The sequence below is a fragment of the Kickxella alabastrina genome (genome assembly GCF_025024165.1).
Source record: "Kickxella alabastrina strain RSA 675 chromosome Unknown BX661scaffold_12, whole genome shotgun sequence".
In the NCBI taxonomy this organism is placed as follows: Eukaryota; Fungi; Kickxellomycota; class Kickxellomycetes; order Kickxellales; family Kickxellaceae; genus Kickxella; species Kickxella alabastrina.
In genome coordinates, this window is record NW_026251483.1 from 372,684 (window position 1) to 393,815 (window position 21,132).

Sequence of the window (21,132 nt, forward strand, 5' to 3'; positions counted from 1 at the left end):
CGTATATCATTGATTCTTTCGGGTTCATAACAACGCACATGGTAAAAGCACTGCACAAACTCAAGGAGTGGACAATGGCAGATAGCTCAATAATATATTTTAACTCGGGCTTTGGAGTTTTCATAAAGCTTGACCAATTAAAGCAAAAGTATAATCTAAATACACACAGAACGCGGTCAATAAAAGCAGTCATGCAAGCCACCTGTGCGCTGTTTGCAATTTGAAACAATAACAACACTAGCATGCGTGCATATGTCACCTAATTTATACTATTTTCTTGGTGGAGGGCGCATACCATTTACCGACCCAGCCACGCATTTACCGGCATGAATGTAAAATAACGATATGAAATCAAATGACCTGTGTAATAAAAGATGATAGTATTGAATTTTTTTAGTCATGGTAAAGAAAAATATTATAATGGAAATATAAAAATTATCGTAAACATTCTCATTACTTTAGTTGCGGCATTACGACTTTCTTTGTCCTTGTAATAGTCCATACGATAACTATTGCCATACATGCGATTATCATTGGCACACCAGCGTATATTTTCAATGCAATATAAGGCGGGTTCCATGATCTGGTCTTTTCAAGGATAATTCCCGCAATCGGAGGACCAAACATATAGCCATTCCAGAGATTGTGTAGTAAAGCCCGACAAATACCGGAAGCGTATCGACTCCTACAAATAAAAAACTTTTAAAACTTTGAAATTTAGGTTGCTTTTTTTTACAGCTATTGGTTAAATTGTAAATTTAAAATGCAAAAAAAATCACAAATATACATGTCATTGCATATTAAACACCGCTTTAACTTACCAAAGTACTTGGCTATAAACGCAGACGTCTGTGTAAAAATTGCGCCATATCCAAGTCCAAAAATAATGCCAAACACCATGGTGCCCGAAAAATTTTGTGTTGTCGTCCACACAAGCAATATGCTGGAACTGGTCAAGGTATAGGCCACAGGAGAATAACACCGGCCCAACACGGTCAGAGACAAGTGTCGCAATGAGTCTTCCAGTCAGAGACGCTGCATTTGCAATACTGGCAATAAGCGCGCCGCCATTACTTGATATTCCGATATCACCGCATAAGCTAATATGCCAAAAACAGAAATACAAATGATCAAAAAAGCTTAGCCAAAACGTCAAAGGAAAAAAATATACACACAAGACATCGGGCACGCATTTTCAATATCAATATTGGCTTTTGTTTACCTGGTAAGTAGTAGAAAGGATCAGTGAGGCCACACCAGTGAAAAACGAGCCTATCATAAACACTATAAAGTTGCGGTCATTCATCTGCTTCAATCCAATTTTTCGAGGATTTGAGCTAACCTTGTACGTCTTTATCAGCATTAATGACGAAGTACACGTCACCAGAACAACAATGGCCGTTAGACGCAATGTCCACGCAACTGAAAACTTTCTTATCATCAAATGGTTAAACTGAGTCCACACTAGCCCGCCAACACCAATGCCCATGTTGACAGTGCCCGAGGCTAATCCACGTCTTTTCTCAAACCACTGCGACGGCACAACAACTGCTGGCAAGAAAGTCAGCGACGCGCCAATGCCGCACAGCACGCCCTGAGTGAGCAGCAAATGCCACGGCTATAAGCGTATTTGAGTGATTTGTTGATTATTAAAAAGTTAAATGTTAGTATGGCATTTTGAATAGGCTGGCTTGCACCTCGCATTTGCTATTTTTGTTTAAATAAGTTTGAATACCAAAACACAAGGTAAGAATGCAGGACATCTAAGACAATTTGCAATTTTGAAAATGAAAGCCACGTCCCTTTTATATGCGTGGCACTAAATATTAGTTTTTTCTGTCAGCTGTTTCTTACCTTTGTAGCGAATGATGCCAATAGATAACCCAGACTCAGGGTAACAATGCCACACATCGGCACAAGACGATATCCATACCGCTCGCATAACTTTCCCGAAACAACGCCTAGTATGGCCATGCAGCTACTGCTTAAAACACCAACGAGCGATATAGTAGCATTGGATACCTGGCCACTAAACCTCTCATTGACATAGTACTCTTGGAACACTCCAAATGCGCTAACAGGACCCTCGGCAAAAAACTCTAGCAAAAAACTGCATGCTACTATCACCCACCCGTATCCACCGTCGGGAGGAGGGTTGTACTCTATATCCTGCTTTTCATTGACGCTCGCTTGTATGTCGTCAACAGATGTCATTGAACCCGAGTTTGACGACAAAGCTTCTTGGGGGTGGGACGACAAGGAATGTGTATCTTCGGCTGATGTTTCATATATGGAGCGGCGGCGAAGCTGCATCTCGGGAATTCCAGAATTATTGGCTGACATTGTGTGCTGTGCAGTGAATGGATTACTAGACATTTGAAGTACCGAAATTATGTTGTTTACGCAGTTGGCGCTGTAAAAATACAAAAAGAGCCTATTTAATGGCGATCAACGAGTCTAACAGATAATCAGTCAGTACGTGCACTATGGATGTGCACTATTGGGTATTATTTATTGAAAGAAGGATGGATAAAACCCGCTCAAGTTCAGTAGCAAATACGAGAAAAGTAAATTTAGCCTGTATGAGTATGAATAGAAATATGTTTTATTAAATAATAATATGGTAAGAAAAGAGGGTTGCCGAAAAGTTTTAAAAAAATGTGAGGCACAACAAAAATTTGTATTGAAATGTCATTAGTATACATAATATATCACATATATCCTTGATTGGGGAAATTATATTTCAAAGATTTCCGTTATTGCTTTTTTTTCCTCATGCCAAAAAAACTACAGATGTAATACCTCCAAATGATAGCAATATCCTCCGGCGCAAAAAACATACTGCGCAATTATTCTTCTGACTATACACAATTATAAAGCCTAAACATTGGCTAGAAGGGCCCATTGGGAGCACGCCATTTATTTTTTACTAGCCACTTATCGTCGTTCAAAGTATAAGCTTTTTTGTAGAAAATAGCTACATGAACATAACAAAAGATGAGCACACCATTTCCTCTTGCAAGTTGGCCATTACAACTTTTCAACGGTATATCATTTACTAATAAAACCTCTGTCGTCAGTTGCATGGTCAATCCAACCAATGAATCGACCATTCAAATGCACAACAACAAAATAATTTTGTACATATATATTTTTTAAAATGTTTTTTATTGTCTGCTAGCAGACAATATACACATACTATTTGCTTGAAATAATCATTGAAAAACATCTAATTACTCATTTGTTCCCAACTATGTGCAATTTCTGTTGGACTCAACTTTATCCGGTATTGTGGCGGTATGCTTTACTGAACGGCAATTGACGAGCGTAGAACAGGGTGCCATGAATCGCATATTACTGGGCTGTAAATAAAATATATAGCGGATTAGGATAATGTGTGCATCGTGGCTTTCATTTGTCAGTGTGCAGCCATACGCAAAAATAACTAAGAGGGTGGAAGGGAGGCATATATTGAAAATAAAAGTATAATATTTGCCGGGTTTTAGCGCACATGAGTTGGAGTAAATAGAAAAAAGTAAAGAAAAATAAATTGACAGAAAATTAAAAGCATAAATAAAAGCGCAGCTAAGTTGATAATATACGAAAAATAAAAATGGCGACAGTTTCAAGGCTGTCGCCTCGGATCCGATAACAATAATGACATGTCTGTCAGGCCAATTACTCGATAACCCATTCCGCAGCCGCTTGATGTACTTGGCATAAAGCACCTGCAGATCTCTGACTATCCACGCTAATAGAACCTGGTTCAGCCACTCTGCAACCTTCACCAGGCGGGCGTAAATGACGCCAGGCGCACGACCCCTTCCTTGCTGCACGTAGCTCATCGGGTTTTTAATTGGGCTCTGAGCCAGAATAAACCTGCTATTTGCAGAAGCACCAGCACCAGTGCTCGCTGATGGGCCACCCCCAGCGGACCCAGTGGACCCGCCATAGTAGGCATTAGGCGCGGAATTGACGAGAAGGACTCTGTGCGAGGCTTTGCTTCGTGTTGATGCTAGGCATGGCTTCATTGGTTTCAACAAATCCAGTGCTGTTCTGGCGCTGACTAAAGTAGTTTGACCGCCGTCTGTTCTTCTTGTCAGTCCCAGCAGTAGTTGTAGTGGCATTGGTGCCATTAGCAGCAGGGGATACGGCGGTAGTTGCCGTCAACATCGCAGTTGCCGTGCAGCAGCAGCAGCAGCAGCAGTCGCGCTTGTGGATGTCGATGCATTCGATGACTTCCTTTCGGCCGCCGAGCCAATTGACGACACTGATGGCTCTGAGTCAGCGCAGCTTGCATAATCAAAGGCGATATGCCGCCTCGGCTCACCGACTCGCCATGAGTGCGGTGCTGCGGGCGCCTGTTTGCTAAAGATACCGGCGACTGCGGCACGTCAGTGAACCACCCCGACATCTCAGTATCGCTGGCCACCCGCGAAAAGTAGTGCATAAGCCCCTCCAATACCATCGCTGCCTCGAACAACCGCTGCAGCGCCACCACGTACGCTGAGGTGTCATCGAGTTTCTCCTTCTGAATATTCGAGTAGAGCCGGTCGACGCTCTTGCCAAGTTTCCCGAGCCCCTTGAACCGCGAGTTGCCCATCTGGTCCTTGCTCAGCTGATCGCGGTTCGCGTTTGACGCGGATGCCATACCGCTGCCGCCAAACATAACGCCGTTCGGAGCCTCTGGAATACGCACATCGGATGTCCGCGTTTCGGACGGTAGCTCGACATCTGGGCTGGTGGGCGACATGGGCGTTGTGTGGCTGCTGCCATTGACAAGATCGCCATTGCTAAGCGTCAAGTTCGGGAACGATGCATTGCTCACTTGGTTGTTGCCATCGTGCGAGCTGGCGGCAGGGAAGGCAGTGGCCGCAAATGGCAGGTGCGTAAAGGACGCCTGCAGATTCTCGTTCGAAGCGGCGGCCAGCGGGTTGGACAAGGTAGCGCCTGCAACAGCGGTGTTGGAAGACGGATTGACAAATTTGAGCTTCTTGGCAAGCAACGGCGGTTGCTTTCCAGCATTTCCTCCAGGTTGTTCAGCCAATGGTGCAGCGCCACGCACGCCTTATGCAGGCTGTCCTTCTCCGGGTTGTTGCGGCCGCTCTTGTCTTCTGACTCCCACGGGGTGGTCTCTGCCCGGCACTCCTCCAGCTTGGCTGGCACGTTTGACAAAAACAGCGCGTCAATGTTGGGCAGTGAGAGCTGTGAGTTCATCGATGAGAACGACTGAGTCAGCTGGGCTAATACGCCGAGCTTTGTCTCAATCGCAGCAACGCGGATGCCCGTCTGGAACCACAGCCGTCTGGGGATGAACAGACTGGGGGTCAGGTACGCACCGCCAGTGGTCATCGACCGGTGCAGAGTATTGATAAACCACAGGGCCGACAGTGGGCTCGACTTTGGGGGAGCCGGTCCAAGAGCCGGTTGGAATGTGCCAAAAGACAGGTCAAACATCTCCAGCCGCTGGTCTCCTCGACGTCTGCGAGCGTGGGGCGCCCGTACGACTGCTGCGAAGATTGGCCGTTGGAAGAAAAGCTCACATTATTGCTCACAATGCCAGCGGCCAGGCCCATACCGTTACGGGCTATGGATTGCGAGCCTGAAGCGGCCACGCTGGACTTGCGACTGCGCATTGTGCCATCCGCACTAGCACTCATGATAGACTCATGCAACTGCGTGTGCTCGGAAACAAATGCCAAGGCCTCACTGGTTGTGTGGGTAGCTATGCGCAATGCGGGTCTCAGGACCTGTTGCTGCTGCGTCGAGCTCTGGTCCTCGATGCCCGTCAAAATTCCGCCCACGCTCGCCACCATTGTGTCGCTAATAGAACCTCCCCGAGCCGTGCGTGCTGAAAGCAAAGATCCTGACCTGTTGTTATCTGCAGTGCCTATTGACTCCATAGATAATCCGTTATAGTTGGACACCAAAGAAATGCTGGGTCTCATGGTTGGCGGCACTGGCATTGGCGGAATGTCGCCCCGCTCAGTCGCTGCATATACAGCCATCGCCGGCTGGTCGTTGCTGGCGGCGGCGGCGGCAGCGGCAACCTCAATCAAGTTTGGCGTCGATGCCGAGGTCGACAACCGTCTGTCCTTGAGATTTGACGCCGCCGGCGGTGCCGGTGTGATTGCCAGCCCCGACCTTGCCGCGTCGCCAGCGGGCTTTTGGGTTGTAATGGGAGGCATGATGTCAGGAATCGACGGGTTGCGCTTAAACAGGCCGACTAGCCGATTGGTGGCCTTACTCTGCCTCCTTTGGGTCTGAGCCATTGTTTGAAGCGGGTTTGGGCCTGTGGTTGCAAGGTCACAGTCAAAGTGGATGTCGCAGGCTCAGTCACAACCTCAGGGTCGCTTGCAGCCACAATCGTAGTTGCAGCAAAGCTAGGACTTGTACTCAATGTCGCACTCGCCAATGAGTTTGCCTGCCCTTGGGAATGTATCTGGGCTGGGGACTTGGAGGGCAGCTGGGGGTGTCCTTCATGGGCGTGGGCGGCGGAGGGCCCGCGGCAATATCGCTTGGGGTGTGGCGGGGCTCTGGTCGATTATGACAATGTCGTCGGTGCTGGAAGTGGCAACGGGGGAGCCAATAGCCCGAGTATTGTCAATGGTTGCGTCAGAAACGGCGCGCGAATTTCTGGCGAGATTGTCAGCTGGCTGGTCTGAAGCTGGAGCGATTTCGATAAAGTCGGCAATGTCGCTGACCGGTGCGCTGATCGAGTTGTTTCGCAGCGCGCCAAAAAGACGGCGCCCGATGTTGGACGAGCTACTTTCCCCAGCCGGGAGCTGCGGAACCGGAGGAGCCAGCTTTTCAGCCTTGCCCTTGAGCCCAATTCCAAACATTGCCGGCAGGCTGCGTTGGCTTTTGATGCTCTGTCTCCGCCCACCCTTTTCAGGTTCCTTGTCGCTCGGCTTCTGCTTCGCCATGCTCAAATCTTCGCCTCCCCGCCTCGGGTGCAAGATGTGTTGCCTGATCCAAATGCACTGGATCCTGCACAATGCTCGGGCTGTCGCTGACATTGCGTTTTGCGACAATACTGATTTCGTCCATAACTTTGGGTGACAACAATTCTTCCGTGTAAGCGCTGGTTAAGGACGAAACGCTGTCTTTGCGCATTGGAACGGGAGAAGTGCCCTCGCCGGCCAGAGGAGGCAGTGGCTTGTTCAAGATGATCGGGGAAAGTGGTGCAACCGACCGAGGACTCAATTTCAACTGAGAGGCCTTTGCCTTCAGAGTGGGCAGTGCATTGCTGGTGTTGGACATTTCTGCCACATGGTCCTCAACCACAGAGTCGGCTCGTTTGGCGGCAAGTCCTGCCTGCGCCGAGAAAAGTGAATTGGCGATAAGGGTTGAAACTGAGTCGTGTCAGCGTCGGACTTTGGTGGTACCAATGGGGCAGAGCTGCTGAATCGCCCTGGTTTGGCCGGCTGGCAGCCTCTGTGAATATGGAGTTGGCTGTTGTCACAGGTCCGAGGCTAGCTTGAATCATTCTGGACTGGTGTATGTGGCCTCCTGGAGGGCCATCTCCGGGTGTCCGTCTGCAGCACCGATGCTGAAATTCGCTCTACCATTGACCAGCGCGTTCACTTCTGGTACAGCGAGTTCATGCTGCTGCTCATACTGTGGCGGTAAATTCCGCTGCTCGTATTGGGGCAGCGTTTCTTGCTGTAGCGTTTGGGACTGAATTTGTTCCTGTGGTGTTTGGTTGTGGCGGCCAATGACTCGGTTGGTTGGGGCGCAGAGAAGACAAAACAGATACGCGATCTGAGTATGTCTGCCTCTACACAGATCAATGCCAGTATTTGTGACCGAGAGATAGCGAGAGATAGCGAGAGATGCAAAAAATAAGAGGGCATGCAGCAATTAGAATACAATTAAAAGGTCTAGCAATTACGGCGAAAAAAATGGATTCGCGACAGTCCTAGAAACTGCATGAAAAGACGTGTGTAGTAAAGGACAGGATATCTGAATGCAGGTCAACAGGTTGTGTCACGATTAAACAATTGCCAGTGCATTGGCTGGAAAAAAGCACGCTAAAACCGACAGACGGCTGTGCGATAGTCAAGGGCTTATGCAGCTTGCCTGTTGGCCAAAATCGTCCCCAAGGCATACGCTGCTTTGTATGTACAGTAACGCGCTTTGGGAAACACTTTGAGCGACGATTGTTGCACAGGCCACGCAAACTGATTCCTCTCCTCATTTCTCCAAGGACTTGCATAATGTCATTTTTGGCGTGGACAATAGCCCAGCCCTCGTGCAGTCTGCCCACCACTGCCGCCGTTACTATCATCGCTGCCTTTGAGAGCAATTGTCACGATTGTGGCCAGAAATATAGGGCCGTAGCGGACATTTAAAGGAGTAGGGAAGAAGGCCATTTAAACAGGCGCAGAAAGCATTGTAATAATTTTGGGCACGAGGACGCTGTGTTGGTACTTACAAAGTGTAAAAGCCGCTGGCGGCCGTCCTCCTCGCTAGTGCGGTCCAAGACAAGGCCCAGCATGCTAATCGCCTCTCGATACGTCCTAATGGACTCCTCTACATGGCCGCCGTTGTCCAATGTAACAGCTGTCTGTGCCTTGCGCAGTGCCAACGTAAGAAGGAAGCGAAATGAGCGCGTGTTATTGCCTCCGCTAGTGTTGTTGCCAGGATCTGTGATTGTTGTTGATGTCGCCAACGCTGTATTATAATCAGCTCTGCCTCGCCGGATGCTGACAGGCTTTCGGCATCTTCGTTCCCAGCCACACCGGGCCGACCGGCGAGGTCTAAGGGCGGGTCGCCGCCTGCCTTTGACGAAAGCATGGGCGCTGCAGTCATCGACTCTCCTATATTGCGCGCGCGAATCTAAAGCGCAGCTGAATTGGCAACTGGCTTGGGCTTCGAATTGCTGGTCACAAAAAGTAGAGCGGTATCCCCAAAAATAAATAAATAATAATAATGAAAAGTCGGTTTATTCTGGCGTTCTCCTGCGCCGCGTTTATATCGTGTGTGCGAGTGTGTGTGCTAAGGATGTGTCTTCTGGTAAAGGCTGTAACGAGAGTGTGAGTAAAGGGGAAGAGCTCCAAGGCTGAAATTTAAATTCAAAATAACTAAAAGTGACGAGATGCGCAAGACGAAAAAATAAACACTGAAACGGAGAAAAGACAAATAACAAAACAAAACAAAAAGGGGTCTGGCGATGAGTGAGGCTCAAGCGAGCACAGAAAATTGCTGTGTAAATTAACGAAAATCATGTTTGGTTCAAGCATTGCTGCTCTTCGACACATGAGGATTGTCACACAATTTACGTCCATGTTGAAAATGCTCTTTGTGGTTCAGAAGCGCAGGCGGCTGACGGCTGTTTACTGGTCTGATGCGGGAATAGCACAGCATATCGATATGTCCTTGCCAGGTGATATGCTATGACACCTTATTCAGCTACTAACAAAAACATCTGCATAGCGCGGCTTTGCTTCAATGCCAGTCTTCAACCCAGCGCTGCTAAACATTTTTTGCCAACGTTACGCGAAGAATGAAAATAACAGCGACTTTTCGCTGTCAATAATTAGTCAAGCGCTTGATTTTAAATTTTAAAATTTCTAATAGACCGGGAACGGTAACTGCTGCTGCTCTTTTTATTTGGCATCGTCCCCCTTTTTTGTCTGTTGCTACTGCAATGTTTTTTACGCGCACTCGGGCGTGCCAAAATCAGCCTGAATGGTCTCCACTTCACAAATGCTGGCGCCGATTAAAATGATATCTAATCAACGCTGACTGAGAATGAACGCTGGAAATGTGTGTGGGATATATATCCTCAAAGTAATTTCAAAGGATTTGGCGGCAATAGGCATGTTACCGTCAAGTAAACAAAATTCATTCCTACATGCCAGCCTTAGGAAATATACGAGTAGGAAACAAACATTCCCGGGAGTGGTTGTTTCTGCGTAGCAATATACGGTTTTGCAAATTGTCGATTTAATAGTGGGCCGTGTTGACGATAGCCATAGCAGACATCTTTTTGTTTCTCTTCTTTCTTGTTTGCTTCTTTTTGTTAGCATTTACTAATTATTTTATACTCTGCATATTTAATTCGGTTCATATTATAGCATATATAACTTGTACCCCACAGCCGAAAATGTGGCTCAATCGCGCTTCAAATTCACTGACCACGACAGCGGCGGCGGCTCTATTCATTGCACTCGCGCCGTTTGTGCAGGCACTCTGGCCCATGCCCTCTGAATATCACGACGGCAAGATTGGCGTCGAGATCAAACGCAGTGACTTTATGATTAAGTCAAATGTCACATCCAGCTCCGTCCTCAACGCTGCCATAGAGCGCTATCAGTACCTCGTTGAGCACGAGTTCTTTGACTCACCTTACAGCTTTAACGAGGGCGCCCTCAAGACCTCCGGCTATATCTACTCTCTCCAAGTTGATGTGCAGTCTGCCCAGGACGTGCTGGATCTCGAAACTGACGAGTCGTACACTCTGGAGGTGCCAATTGAAGGCAAGGCTGCTCTCAGTGCCAAGACGCCCTTTGGCGCTGTGCGCGGGCTCGAGACATTCTCACAACTAATTGTGGCCAACTCAGGGCGAAAGATGATCAAGAACGCGCCGATTATAATCGTCGATGCACCGAAATTCACCCACCGCGGCATTCTTCTCGACACCTCGCGCAACTTTTATCATGTCGACTCTATCCTGAGGACTCTTGATGCCATGTCTTACAACAAGCTCAATGTGCTGCACTGGCATGTTGTCGACGCGTTTTCGTGGCCCATCGAGTCCAAGGTGCATCCCGAGCTGACAGAAAAGGGCATGTACTCCATGGACATGCGCTATTCATACCAAGATGTTAAGAAGATTATCAACTACGCCAAGAACCGTGCCATCCGCATTATGCCCGAGTTTAACATGCCTGCCAACACCTTTGTCATCGGAGAAGCGCATCCCGAAATCATGAGCTGCCTCAACAAGCAGCCCAATTGGGACAAATATGCTGTCGAGCCGCCAAGTGGACAGCTCAATATTGCCGATCCTCGCGCCGTGAGTTTTGCATTCGACATTATCACCGAGTATAGTCGCCTGTTCATCGACTTGGGCTTTCACATTGGCGGGAACTCTATTAATATGGACTGCTGGAAGGAGGACCCCGTCATCGAGCTGTATGTACGCGATCATCCTGGCGAGAGCGTCGAGTCGCTGGCAGTCGGCTGGTTTACGCAGATGGTTGGGAAGCTCGCCGACATGGGAAAAATACCGTTCCTCTACGAAGAACCGGTGCTAAACTTTAACTATACATCCAAGAATACTACCATCATGCAGGCTTGGTTGGCGAGGACTCGGTCAGCAAGCTCGTCGACAAGGGTTACCGTGTGATTGCTTCTCCGTGGAACAGATACCACTTGGACTGTGGCCACGGATCATGGCTGTCCAACTTTGAGGGCAGCTCGTGGTGCGATCCCTACAAGGGCTGGCAGCAAATTTATAACTACGACCCGCTTGCCAATATCACCGAGCCCGAAAAGCAGAAGCTTGTTTTGGGCGGCGAGGTCGTTCTGTTTTCCGCGCAGTCTGATGAGACCACTGTAGACCGTTACCTCTGGCCGCGAGCATCCGCGTTCGCAGAGATCATGTGGTCGGCAACTTCGACCCGATCACGAATGCCACTCGCGATGCCGCCAAGGTTGCGCCCCGCTTAACTGACCAGAGATTCCGCATGGTGGCTAGAGGAATCATGGCCGAGCCGTTGCAACCACTGTGGTGCATACGCCATCCGGAAGCGTGCGTGCACCCTACCGTTGCCTCTTGAGTGCTCTCCCAACCCTGCGCAAAGCAAAGATTTTAGCAGTGGGGTGTTTATCCTAATTCATCACCAAACCATCCATTCATTTCGTCATGTCTCATTTCCAATTTCACATTTTTTTACAAGCTATCATTACTATCTGTTGATCCAGCAATATTTAATTGGTCAAGCCACATGCTGATTTGACAGGTCTAATCAGCCAAATTTATCCAATACACACAAAAGCTTTACCTCTGTTGATGTATTTTTCGACCACTTTATAGGCAAATTCGAAAAGCGGTGTGGCAGCATACCAGCCATGCTGTTTCGGGGCATATTTAATACGTATGTGCCATCTTATCATTTTTATGCTTAATCCCCACAACAACATTTTTCCAAACAACACTATTGTAAGCTAGTGTGCGAGCATGGCTAGCGAGTGCCTGTAAAATGATAGATCTCCACAACTCATACAACGGCACATTAATGCTGAAAAGGCACATCTCCGCGGATCACCCATGCGTAAATAAAACATTGACATGTATATTATTTATTGAGTTTGCCTATTTCTAATGTACAAAATGTTTTTTCTCACCCGCATGTTCCCCCGCATTTTTATTTTTGCGCAAACATCAAATGAGTAAGCAAACAAAGATAATTATTCAAATAACGGCATGGGGACATATTCCTCGCCTATATGGGGGCAGCGCTTTGGCAGCGTGCAGAAACTCATGTCAGCAACATTATTTAATTTTGTTGGGAAAATACAATGATAAGGGTTAGTGGCGGCCATGGTGTCTCAATATCGTATGTGGAAGTTAGAAAATGTTTAAATAACTCTATGTCTGCCGTGACAAGATCTTTTTCCGCGCGCACCTTGTTTATCGTTTTTTACTTTTCACAAGGCCGCTTTTATCATTCGTATTTACTCTTGTGATTTTCGCATTCAATATTTTACATTTGGTCCGCATTATATTCTCGTTCATATATAGTTTACTTTTGACCGCCGACTTTAGGCTTTGCGAGCAACTTGGACTTTGATTTACAGTTGAACATTCCACTTTTTTATTATTATCGTATTCGATTTATTTCTTCTCGCTGGCATCATCGTGATATCTGCCGTAACAATACACAAGCACATATAATAGTGTACTTACAGTCTCATTTATTGTAAGTTGGGACTGTTTGCAACATAAACAGGTCATCGTTGTTCATGATAATGATACATGCCATGATGCTGCATTTTTTACTTGACTACCGCCACAAACTTTTACTAATTAAAAAACATCCTCATTTTTTGATCCATTAGCTACCCAATTCAGACGAGACCGCGTGCACGTCGCCTCAAAAGACAAACATGTCTGAGGACGCCGACTTTTGCGCAGACGGCGCCATTGGCTATCTACAGAGGAAAAGCCGTTTCTACGGGTGGTCCAAAAGCCTATTCCACCTTGACCAGCATGGCTGGCTCAGCTTTCTTCTGATCAACTGCCGTCGCCGCGAGATCCCCTTGCTCAGAGGAGCCCCCAAAGCGCCCAGCAGCCGCTCAAGCTTGTCATCGGCAATATTGGGGCCGTCGATCCACACCAGGCTGCACGCCTCAAGTGCAAAAAATTGACCAATCTGTCTCAGATATCTGGCGTTTCGGTGCAAGGGCAGCGCGACTTTGTCATTAGACTCCAGACAGAAGCGATTGTTCTGCGCGCACAGACTCCCGGCGACCGTGATCTGTGGATAGAGACCATCCAATATTTTATTGATGCAGAAGTCGGCGGCGACAATGCGCCCTGGTCTGCCCGCCAGTCTTCTGACAATTACATTGCGGATGCTGACTCGCAACGCTCTGCAGCGGCAACAGATGCTGCCTCTATATAGTATCCCCTCTTGTCCGGAACCTGCCGCCGCTGCCACTAGCGGCATGATTTTACAGAGCACCGGCACCCGCCTTGATGTCGAGAGCTTTGACGCCGATTTGTTTTTCAACGAGGAGTATCCTGAAGTGGCATCAGTCAATGATCTTTCACCGCAGTCGCCGGCTACCTCACAGGCGCAAGTGCAGCTGCACGCGTACAATCACGCCCGCGATTTTGCCAATGTGTTTTCCATAGCGCATATTCCGCCAGCCTGCGCGCAAACAACAAGGTCTCACCGCTAGCTATCGCCCTCGACACGGGTTTAAGCCCTGGCCATTCCGACAGCTATGGATTTGGCAACTTGTTTGATTTTATGCAAGAACCCCACACTGACAAGCCACCTGGTCAAAGCGTAGATGTTCTTCAGACAGTGCTTTCTTTGTCAATGCTGTCAGTCCCCGCTTCCCCGCACCAGAAGCACATATGCATGACATCGTCAGGCAAGCCAGCACAGGGCACGCTCGAGACAAAGGTTGTTACTTTTCCAGCTACAACAACTGGCGGCTATAGTGACTGCACCAACATCTTTGGCAACGATGACGAAGCCGACGCCGATGTACCCTTGGGTGCTCTAATGGCAAGCATTGATACCAGGCGCACGCGAACAACAGCTTCCTATACTGCAGTTGACGCTGGCATGGTCAATAGCGTGACTATGCCGAGTCAGCCTGCCATGTCTGGTGTAGCGTTGAGCCCATCCATTGCTGATTTTACAGGATCGATTTTGGACAATATTGGTTGACTGATTGGACGTCTATGCTGAGCGACTCAATCTCGGTTACAAACTGCGCTTTGGCTGGTGCGGCGGCTCACACTGGACCAACTGCGCTTCCGTGCGAGAGTCACAGTGGTGTCGACAATCATGAGCGTCAAGCACGCGGCAGACTGTTGGACTCCCCTGGGCACAATCTACTGACAGATAAAAGTAGCGTGTTTTATCAAAGCACAGTGACAATTGGAACCCGCGCTCTAAACGCGGCATCTCGCAGCTGGATGAGCCTGCAAGGTCCTTTGGGATTCAGACAGCGCTGCTGTCCAAGTATAGCGAGTCTCTAAATGCGTCGCGCGCCCTTCACACTACAGTCGGACGTAGCAATCGGCCGTCTGGAATCCATGACCGGCGGGACAGAGGCATTCCAATGGCAAACGACAGCATGGCTTCCTTCAGGTCGCAAGCAGTGCCGATTTTCCAATACGAGTCTGTCGAACCCACCAACATTGGCATCAGCAAAGTGGTCCGCGGTCAGATAAACAGGGGCGTCGTTCAAAGAGAGATTGAGATAAAGCCAGAGACTGCTGTGCGCCGCATGCGTCGGGTGAAGAGCGAGTCCAAAATCATGCCGCTTAAGGCCATCCGCCTCAAACTGAATAGCTCTATCATTAACCACAAAGAGCCCATTAACCACTCTAGCATCTTGGCGCACGGCCAGCACAACGGGTCTCGGGACAATCGCTCCGAGGCCATTCTCAATGTGTACAGTTCCAACATGCCTTTGGCGCAGTCGCAGATAGTCAACACTAGCAGCATGACAGGCAGTGCAACTGTTGGGCTGGGCAGCCATGAGTCTCGACAGACCCAAGATGTGTTTGGCGACTTTAACACAATCCAGGAGCGACTCAAGGTTGTGGAGAGGCACAAACAGCTACAGCAGCAGGCTCGTATTCTTGACAAGGATGGCATCGACAACGTCCGGATTCTGATATTATTGAAAAGCGGCAGGCGTGCCGCTCGCTGTCCAAATTGAGGAGCGTCGACGGGTACAAGTGGCTAAGCAGCAGGCATTGCTGTCGCAACAGCTAGAGCAGCAGCGGATGCAGATTGAGATCCAGAAACTCAATATGGAGCAGGACCAGCAGCACCAGCAGTTTAAGCGGCAGAGCTTGCACCCTTTACATCTGGGGGGAGACAGCTATGCGAGCCATCTGGCGCAGTACCCCAGCACTTACTCCAGCATTGGCGCGGCGCCTACTTATGCTCAGCAACAAGCACAGCAGCACCAGCAGATGCGTTCGATTTCTAGCCAGGGCTTTTTCAAACAACAGTTTGATAACCAGTGCTACTCTGTTCCACCAAGAAGCGCCACTCGGCTTGCTGGCTCCGCGTTTTTACACGAGCCGAGCGTGGCCTGGACCAGCAGCAGCAGCAGCAGCAGTTTGGCAGGGCCCGGCCGCTCAGTTATTATGGCACCCAGCCATCGGCCCCTAGCTTCCAACATATGGACATTCACGGGCGTTCTCCAGCGCGCTCGCACTCAAGTTTTGCGCGCCCTCCGAACTCCGTCTTTGTCAAACAGCCGCACGCAGCCCAACCTGTCAATTCAAACATGTCAGACTCGTGGCAAAGAGGTACTGGTAACAACAGTGCCAGTGCGTCAGTTCATGCCAAGACTGAACCATCGCAAAATGGATCCATTCGCGCGAGATCTCCGGGGCTCAGCTCAGCAGCTGCCAAAAGATCAGCGTCGTATGGAAATGGCAACCACCGTCAGGTCGCATCAATGAAATCCGGGGTTGCATTCAACGGGTCCAAAATACCCTATTCCCAGCATGGCATCCCGCCAGTGCCGCCACTCCCGCACACGTCTGGAAACTTTGTTCAGCACGGATACTTGCATTCGCCAATGCAGGGGTTGCCAGCGTATTCGCAACCATCCCATGGGCAATGGGGAGCTCCACAGCCAATGCATGTATCCATGCCTGGGCACGCTGCCTACGGCTACCATCAGCCGGCCTACGGCGACAGCAGCCCTACGTACACTATGCATGCTAACAACGACCATATGGCTGCTGGTATGCATAAGATATCACAGAGGCGCGCAGAGATGGCAACTGAAATACCATCTTTGCTGCAGCGCTTGGACTTGGCGCGGGTATCAGGAATCCTTCCAGGGAGCATACTGAAAAAATGCCATACTCGCAGGGCGGCTACCAGCACCAAAATACCAGTCAGATTATTAGGGAGGGATCCGGTGCACAGTATCTTGGCAACGGAACACCCTGCTTATCGACCGTGTCTATGAAACCGAGAAGACCCGAGCGGCATTTTGAAAAAATTAGCCGTTCATATACTGGAATTGGTGGCGACCTCGCTCCGCCTCCGGTTTTCATGCACTAAAACAGTCTGTTTTTCCATCTTATTTCTCAATTATTTTCAAATTAAGTATTAAATTTATTGTTATTTAAATGTTATAAATATGTGCCTACAATATCTCTGAAAGGTCAACAGAACTAAACGCCAGCTAACCCAGTAAACAAGAAAAAAGCATCAAATTTAACACAGTAAACTAATACATCTCAGTAAGACCGGTAAGGTATGCCCTGGCGCGTCGCATTCATAATAAAGACCATATGATACACAATGTTACAGCAAAACTGAGACCCTTGGCGTTGCCGTACTTGTTATCGCCGAAATTTGCTATAAAACTAGTAATGCCAGCGACCACCAGCTTGTTATTGTAATTCGCATACAGCCCGGAGCCAAAGTCACCCATACAAATATTGTGGTACGGAGTGAGCGCCCCGGAGTGCAGATAATGGGCCATTGTTGTCTACAAAAGCATCGTCATATTTCTCGCACGATGTCTTATCTTCAATCTTGACCAGCATGCCCCGGAGTATCCTTAGCCAAGCCGAGGTGTTTTCTTCTGTCTCACCCCAACAACAGCCAGAAGGTTTTTCCCGGCACCGATGGGTCCGTCGTAGCTAGGCATCTGGCTGTTATACTGGTCAAGCGTTATTTTCGGTAGCTCGATAACACTGATGTTCAGCTTCCAATTGTGTTCGCTGGAAGGATAATTCGGATGAAGAGCTACCTTGGTGTAACATAAGGATTCTGGTTGTCTTTGTAGTGTCCTAGGCCGATACCGACGTTAGCTGCAGGCAAGCACTTTTCAGAATTAACCAGGCAAACTGCAGAGGTGAGAATATGCCTCGGGATACGATTATTCGGCCACAAGCATAATAACTTTCTTTTTATTTAAAAGTACGATTGCTTCGCCAGAACCCAGCACCTCAGCCATATTGAAACCATTGACAATGCGCTTGGGGAGGAAAGAAGTGGAAATAATGGAAGGGTGGTCGAGGGCTAAAGGTTGAGCGGGCAAGGAAGAGCGAGCGTGTAGGATGATTGGAACAGGCACAACGCCGATTCCAGAACACGGATAAATACTGCGTACATTGTTGGAAATTGAATAAAATACAAATAATAACGAGATGGAGCTGGAGCTGGTAGGATGGAAAAGTGAAAATTGGAAATGTGATGTAAAGACCATATGCAAGAATAGAGGCTGACCGTGTAGTATATATATACAATTTTGGCTGGTAGAGCCACACAACTAAGGAGGATACCAATTTTGTTTTCTGCTTTCTCGTTTCTTGACTAAAAGACAAGCAGGTCTGAATTCCTGTTGCCTTTATAGCATTGCCCAATGCCAAATTATGGTCAATCTGTACAACAATTGCCTATAAAGCAACAAAAATCCTGCCATATTTATAATTCAGCACTATAGTGAAAAATCAAAATACTTTTAGCGCTTTTCTGCAAAGTGTCTTTCAAAAATCCCTGATATATTCAAGCGTAGCTCGTCCAAAATTACATTTGTAGTAATGTGTATGGTTTCTGCATTTTAAATTCATGAAAAGCATTGTAGTTATCCTGGTGGACACTTCCACTTTAGCAATTAGGCTCCGGCTGGATAATTCCCAACCACGCTGCCCTAAAATAATTTTGTTATAAAGGCATGTAGCCAGATCTCCAATAGAGCCCATGATGGGCAAGGCGGTGTGGTAGACAATCAGTTTATTTCTCAACTTTTGTTTTTTTACTTGTTTTTATATCCCACTCAATGGATCTGTTTTTTCTTTCCGAAGGTTACCGCAGCTTTAACTTACAAAGTAAACATGCAATGTCAGATCACCACACGAATCGATTAATTTTTGATAATCCAATAAAGTCGATTGGCGCACATCTTATCTGATATTTAACATCTGACATCTAACATCTGCTATTGCAAATAAATGTTTTTTGTTACGCCTGCCAGGCTTTTAAAATGTAATGGCATATGTTGGCAATTTAAAGCCATCATTGGGCAAGCAGTTATTTTCTGCATGCTATCCGACAAAACCAACACACATGTTTATGTTTATATCAAGTAACGAATTTAGTTGCATATGAAATTAGTACAATGAATCGGATAATTAAAGGTTATTAAAAATAGGTGTTCAGTCAAGCATTTGTATTACTTGAGCGCGCTGACAACGCCCTTAAGCACAGCAACCAAACCGGCGGCACCGGCATCTGCAGTGCTATCCTTCGACTGGACGTAGACAGCACGGCCGCGCTTCGGCTGCATATGGGCGGTGCTGCGGCTCCCTTATCAGCAGCGTCCAGCGCTGCGCTCAAGTCACCGGTCTCGCTCAGAGTGCTGGCAAAGGGCTGCAGGGCGTCGATGAGCGTGCGGTGGCCAGGGCGAGCAGTGGTGTACTGGTAAAGAGTGTCCAATGCACCGAGCATAGCCTTGCCCCAAACCTTAGCGGATAGGGATCCGTTGTCCTTGATCTCCAGCGCGCACAGCTGCTGGGCCAAGCCGTCGAGGAACAGGCAGTAGATGATACCCGAAGTACCGCCCATGGCGTCCTCAATCAGGGACGAGATGCGGGCTAAAGCAGCCGCGGGGTCGTTCAGAGGCAGCTCCTTGGCCTCAGAGGCCTCGTGAATGGCGGTGGCGCCGGAGAGCAGGACCTGTCCGCAGTCACCATCGCCCATGAGCTGATCAAGAAGGGTCACATATGGCTCCTCGACAACAACGTTGTTGTATGCCTCAGCAATAACTCGCTCCCAGGTGGGGTCAGATGCAGGCTCAAACTCGACAGACGGGCCCTGGGCGGACTCGTCGTGCTGGCAGCCTCCTTGACACGCGCGTGGTTGACCCAGCCGGACAGTAGGCAGGCTGGTCAACGAGTGCCAGCAGATTGTTGTAGTGTGACTCATCCTTGGGAAGCACAAGCAGCGTGATGCTGGCGCCGGCATGGCCAGTCCAGTCATGTAGGTGCCTGAGAAGACGCGCACAGGCTCAAAGCCGTGGGCGCGGGTGGCTTCGGTGGCGAGCTTGGTCACCAGGCCCATCTCCAAGTTGGACGTCGCACCAAGGTTGTTGACCAAGAGCACGACGCGGGTGTTTCAACAACCGGGCACGCCTTCTTGAATGGCTCGCTGCTGACAATGTGCTTGACCAGGCTGGGGATCAGAATATCGGCGGCCTGCAGCTCCTTGGTCTCGAATCCAGGCTCGTTGTGGATGCCCATGCCGATCTCGACCTCGTTGTCCTTGAGCGAGCGCGGCATGCCCTGGCCCGGAACGGAAGCAGCGTTGAGCGCGCACCCAATGGTGAACGAGTGGGAGACAGCGTAGTCTGCAATATTCTTGACCTGCTCCAGGGAACCGCCGGCCGCAGCCTGGGCACCCGCCAACTTGTATGCGAGAACTGTGCCAGCCAGACCGCGGCGGCCAACACCACCCTCTGAATCGTCGTTAGGGTTGACAACACCAACATCATCGTCAACAACAACGGTGGTGACGTTGGGCAGGGGCTTTCCATGGTTGACGCGCTCGGACTTGAAGCGCTCAATGGCGCGGCCAAAGTTCAGCACATCACCGGTGTAGTTCTTGATGACGACCAGCGTGCCGTGCTCCTCAGAGTACACGCGGCGGAGCAAGAGAGTACCTGCGATGAGGTGGGGGATGCAAAGACGTGGCCGAAACAGCGGCGGTCAGTGCGCCGTGGCCGACAAAGCCTGCGTGGGCGGGCTCGTGGCCGGATCCACCACCGCAGAACAGCGTCACCTGCTGCTGGCGAAGGTCTGCCAGATCCTTAGTGAAGGTGACCTTCTGCTGCTCATCAAAAGCCAGATGGGGGTTGGCCATGGCCAGGCCGGTGAGGCTGTTCCTGACGAGGGTCTTGGGGTCAGAGATAAAGTGCTTGCCGGAGGGTGCCATTCTTGGTGCTTGTAAAATTATTAAGGTTGTGTGGGGAAATATAAGTTATAAAGGTAAAAGTTTGGAATGTTTTTTTTAAAAAGACGACGATAATGGTATTTTTCCTCCACGCGGCGGCCCCTGTCTTAAATACTAGCTAGCGGCTGGCAGCCAGTGTACAACGACAAACTGAAAACCAAGTCAAGTTTCGCAGCATTTTGGTATTTTCATCAGACTGGCGAGTCGTGCGCGGATGACCTTTTCCGCGAAAGATACCAATATGCAACACAATAGAAGTGTAAAGGATGGCACCCCCTCTTCCGAAGAGTTGGTATTGGCGATGGCAAATATTACAGTGCATTGCTTAGAGAGCAAGATTTACTTCGGCGAATGCACTGTTTGCTCTCGCATGCCACTCACGCGCCCACCTCCATGAGTGCGAATCGCATATTTATTGCTTATAACAAGCAAGATAAGGCAGGAG

The 21,132-nt window shown here is 48.9% G+C and overlaps 7 protein-coding genes across 7 annotated transcripts; 3 read left to right on the forward strand and 4 right to left on the reverse strand.

The window, feature by feature from the left end:
• Positions 1-1,201: 1,201 nt before the first annotated feature.
• On the reverse strand, positions 1,202-2,214 carry BX661DRAFT_143561 (major facilitator superfamily domain-containing protein; the record flags this gene model as incomplete). The annotated part of the gene is made up of 2 exons (XM_051533009.1): positions 1,202-1,618; positions 1,855-2,214. The coding sequence occupies 2 exons, from the start codon at positions 2,212-2,214 to the stop codon at positions 1,202-1,204; spliced, it is 777 nt and encodes a 258-aa protein (XP_051391482.1).
• A 1,746-nt stretch (positions 2,215-3,960) lies between these two features.
• Positions 3,961-6,272, reverse strand: BX661DRAFT_171249 (uncharacterized protein; the record flags this gene model as incomplete). The annotated part of the gene is made up of 4 exons (XM_051533686.1): positions 3,961-4,279; positions 4,506-4,950; positions 5,007-5,400; positions 5,544-6,272. 4 exons carry the CDS (start codon positions 6,270-6,272, stop codon positions 3,961-3,963), a joined length of 1,887 nt encoding a protein of 628 aa, XP_051391483.1.
• A 103-nt stretch (positions 6,273-6,375) lies between these two features.
• Positions 6,376-7,263, forward strand: BX661DRAFT_212658 (uncharacterized protein). Its single transcript, XM_051538734.1, has one exon. It carries the CDS (start codon positions 6,400-6,402, stop codon positions 7,060-7,062), a length of 663 nt encoding a protein of 220 aa, XP_051391484.1. The 5' UTR covers positions 6,376-6,399; the 3' UTR covers positions 7,063-7,263.
• A 2,848-nt stretch (positions 7,264-10,111) lies between these two features.
• Positions 10,112-11,851, forward strand: BX661DRAFT_224759 (glycoside hydrolase superfamily; the record flags this gene model as incomplete). The annotated part of the gene is made up of 3 exons (XM_051538916.1): positions 10,112-11,257; positions 11,317-11,549; positions 11,591-11,851. The coding sequence occupies 3 exons, from the start codon at positions 10,112-10,114 to the stop codon at positions 11,787-11,789; spliced, it is 1,578 nt and encodes a 525-aa protein (XP_051391485.1). The 3' UTR covers positions 11,790-11,851.
• Positions 11,852-16,058: 4,207 nt separating this feature from the next.
• On the forward strand, positions 16,059-16,790 carry BX661DRAFT_183042 (uncharacterized protein; the record flags this gene model as incomplete). Its single annotated transcript, XM_051536130.1, has 2 exons — positions 16,059-16,545; positions 16,596-16,790. Exons 1-2 carry the CDS (start codon positions 16,174-16,176, stop codon positions 16,788-16,790), a joined length of 567 nt encoding a protein of 188 aa, XP_051391486.1. The 5' UTR covers positions 16,059-16,173.
• Positions 16,791-17,007: 217 nt separating this feature from the next.
• BX661DRAFT_171254 (uncharacterized protein) lies at positions 17,008-17,694 on the reverse strand (the record flags this gene model as incomplete). Its single annotated transcript, XM_051533687.1, has 3 exons — positions 17,008-17,223; positions 17,329-17,487; positions 17,662-17,694. 3 exons carry the CDS (start codon positions 17,692-17,694, stop codon positions 17,008-17,010), a joined length of 408 nt encoding a protein of 135 aa, XP_051391487.1.
• Positions 17,695-18,826: 1,132 nt separating this feature from the next.
• Positions 18,827-20,974, reverse strand: BX661DRAFT_183043 (uncharacterized protein). Its single transcript, XM_051536131.1, is given in 5 exon segments — positions 18,827-19,046; positions 19,082-19,571; positions 19,591-19,690; positions 19,845-20,365; positions 20,436-20,974. 5 exon segments carry the CDS (start codon positions 20,667-20,669, stop codon positions 18,913-18,915), a joined length of 1,479 nt encoding a protein of 492 aa, XP_051391488.1. The 5' UTR covers positions 20,670-20,974; the 3' UTR covers positions 18,827-18,912.
• Positions 20,975-21,132: the final 158 nt, after the last annotated feature.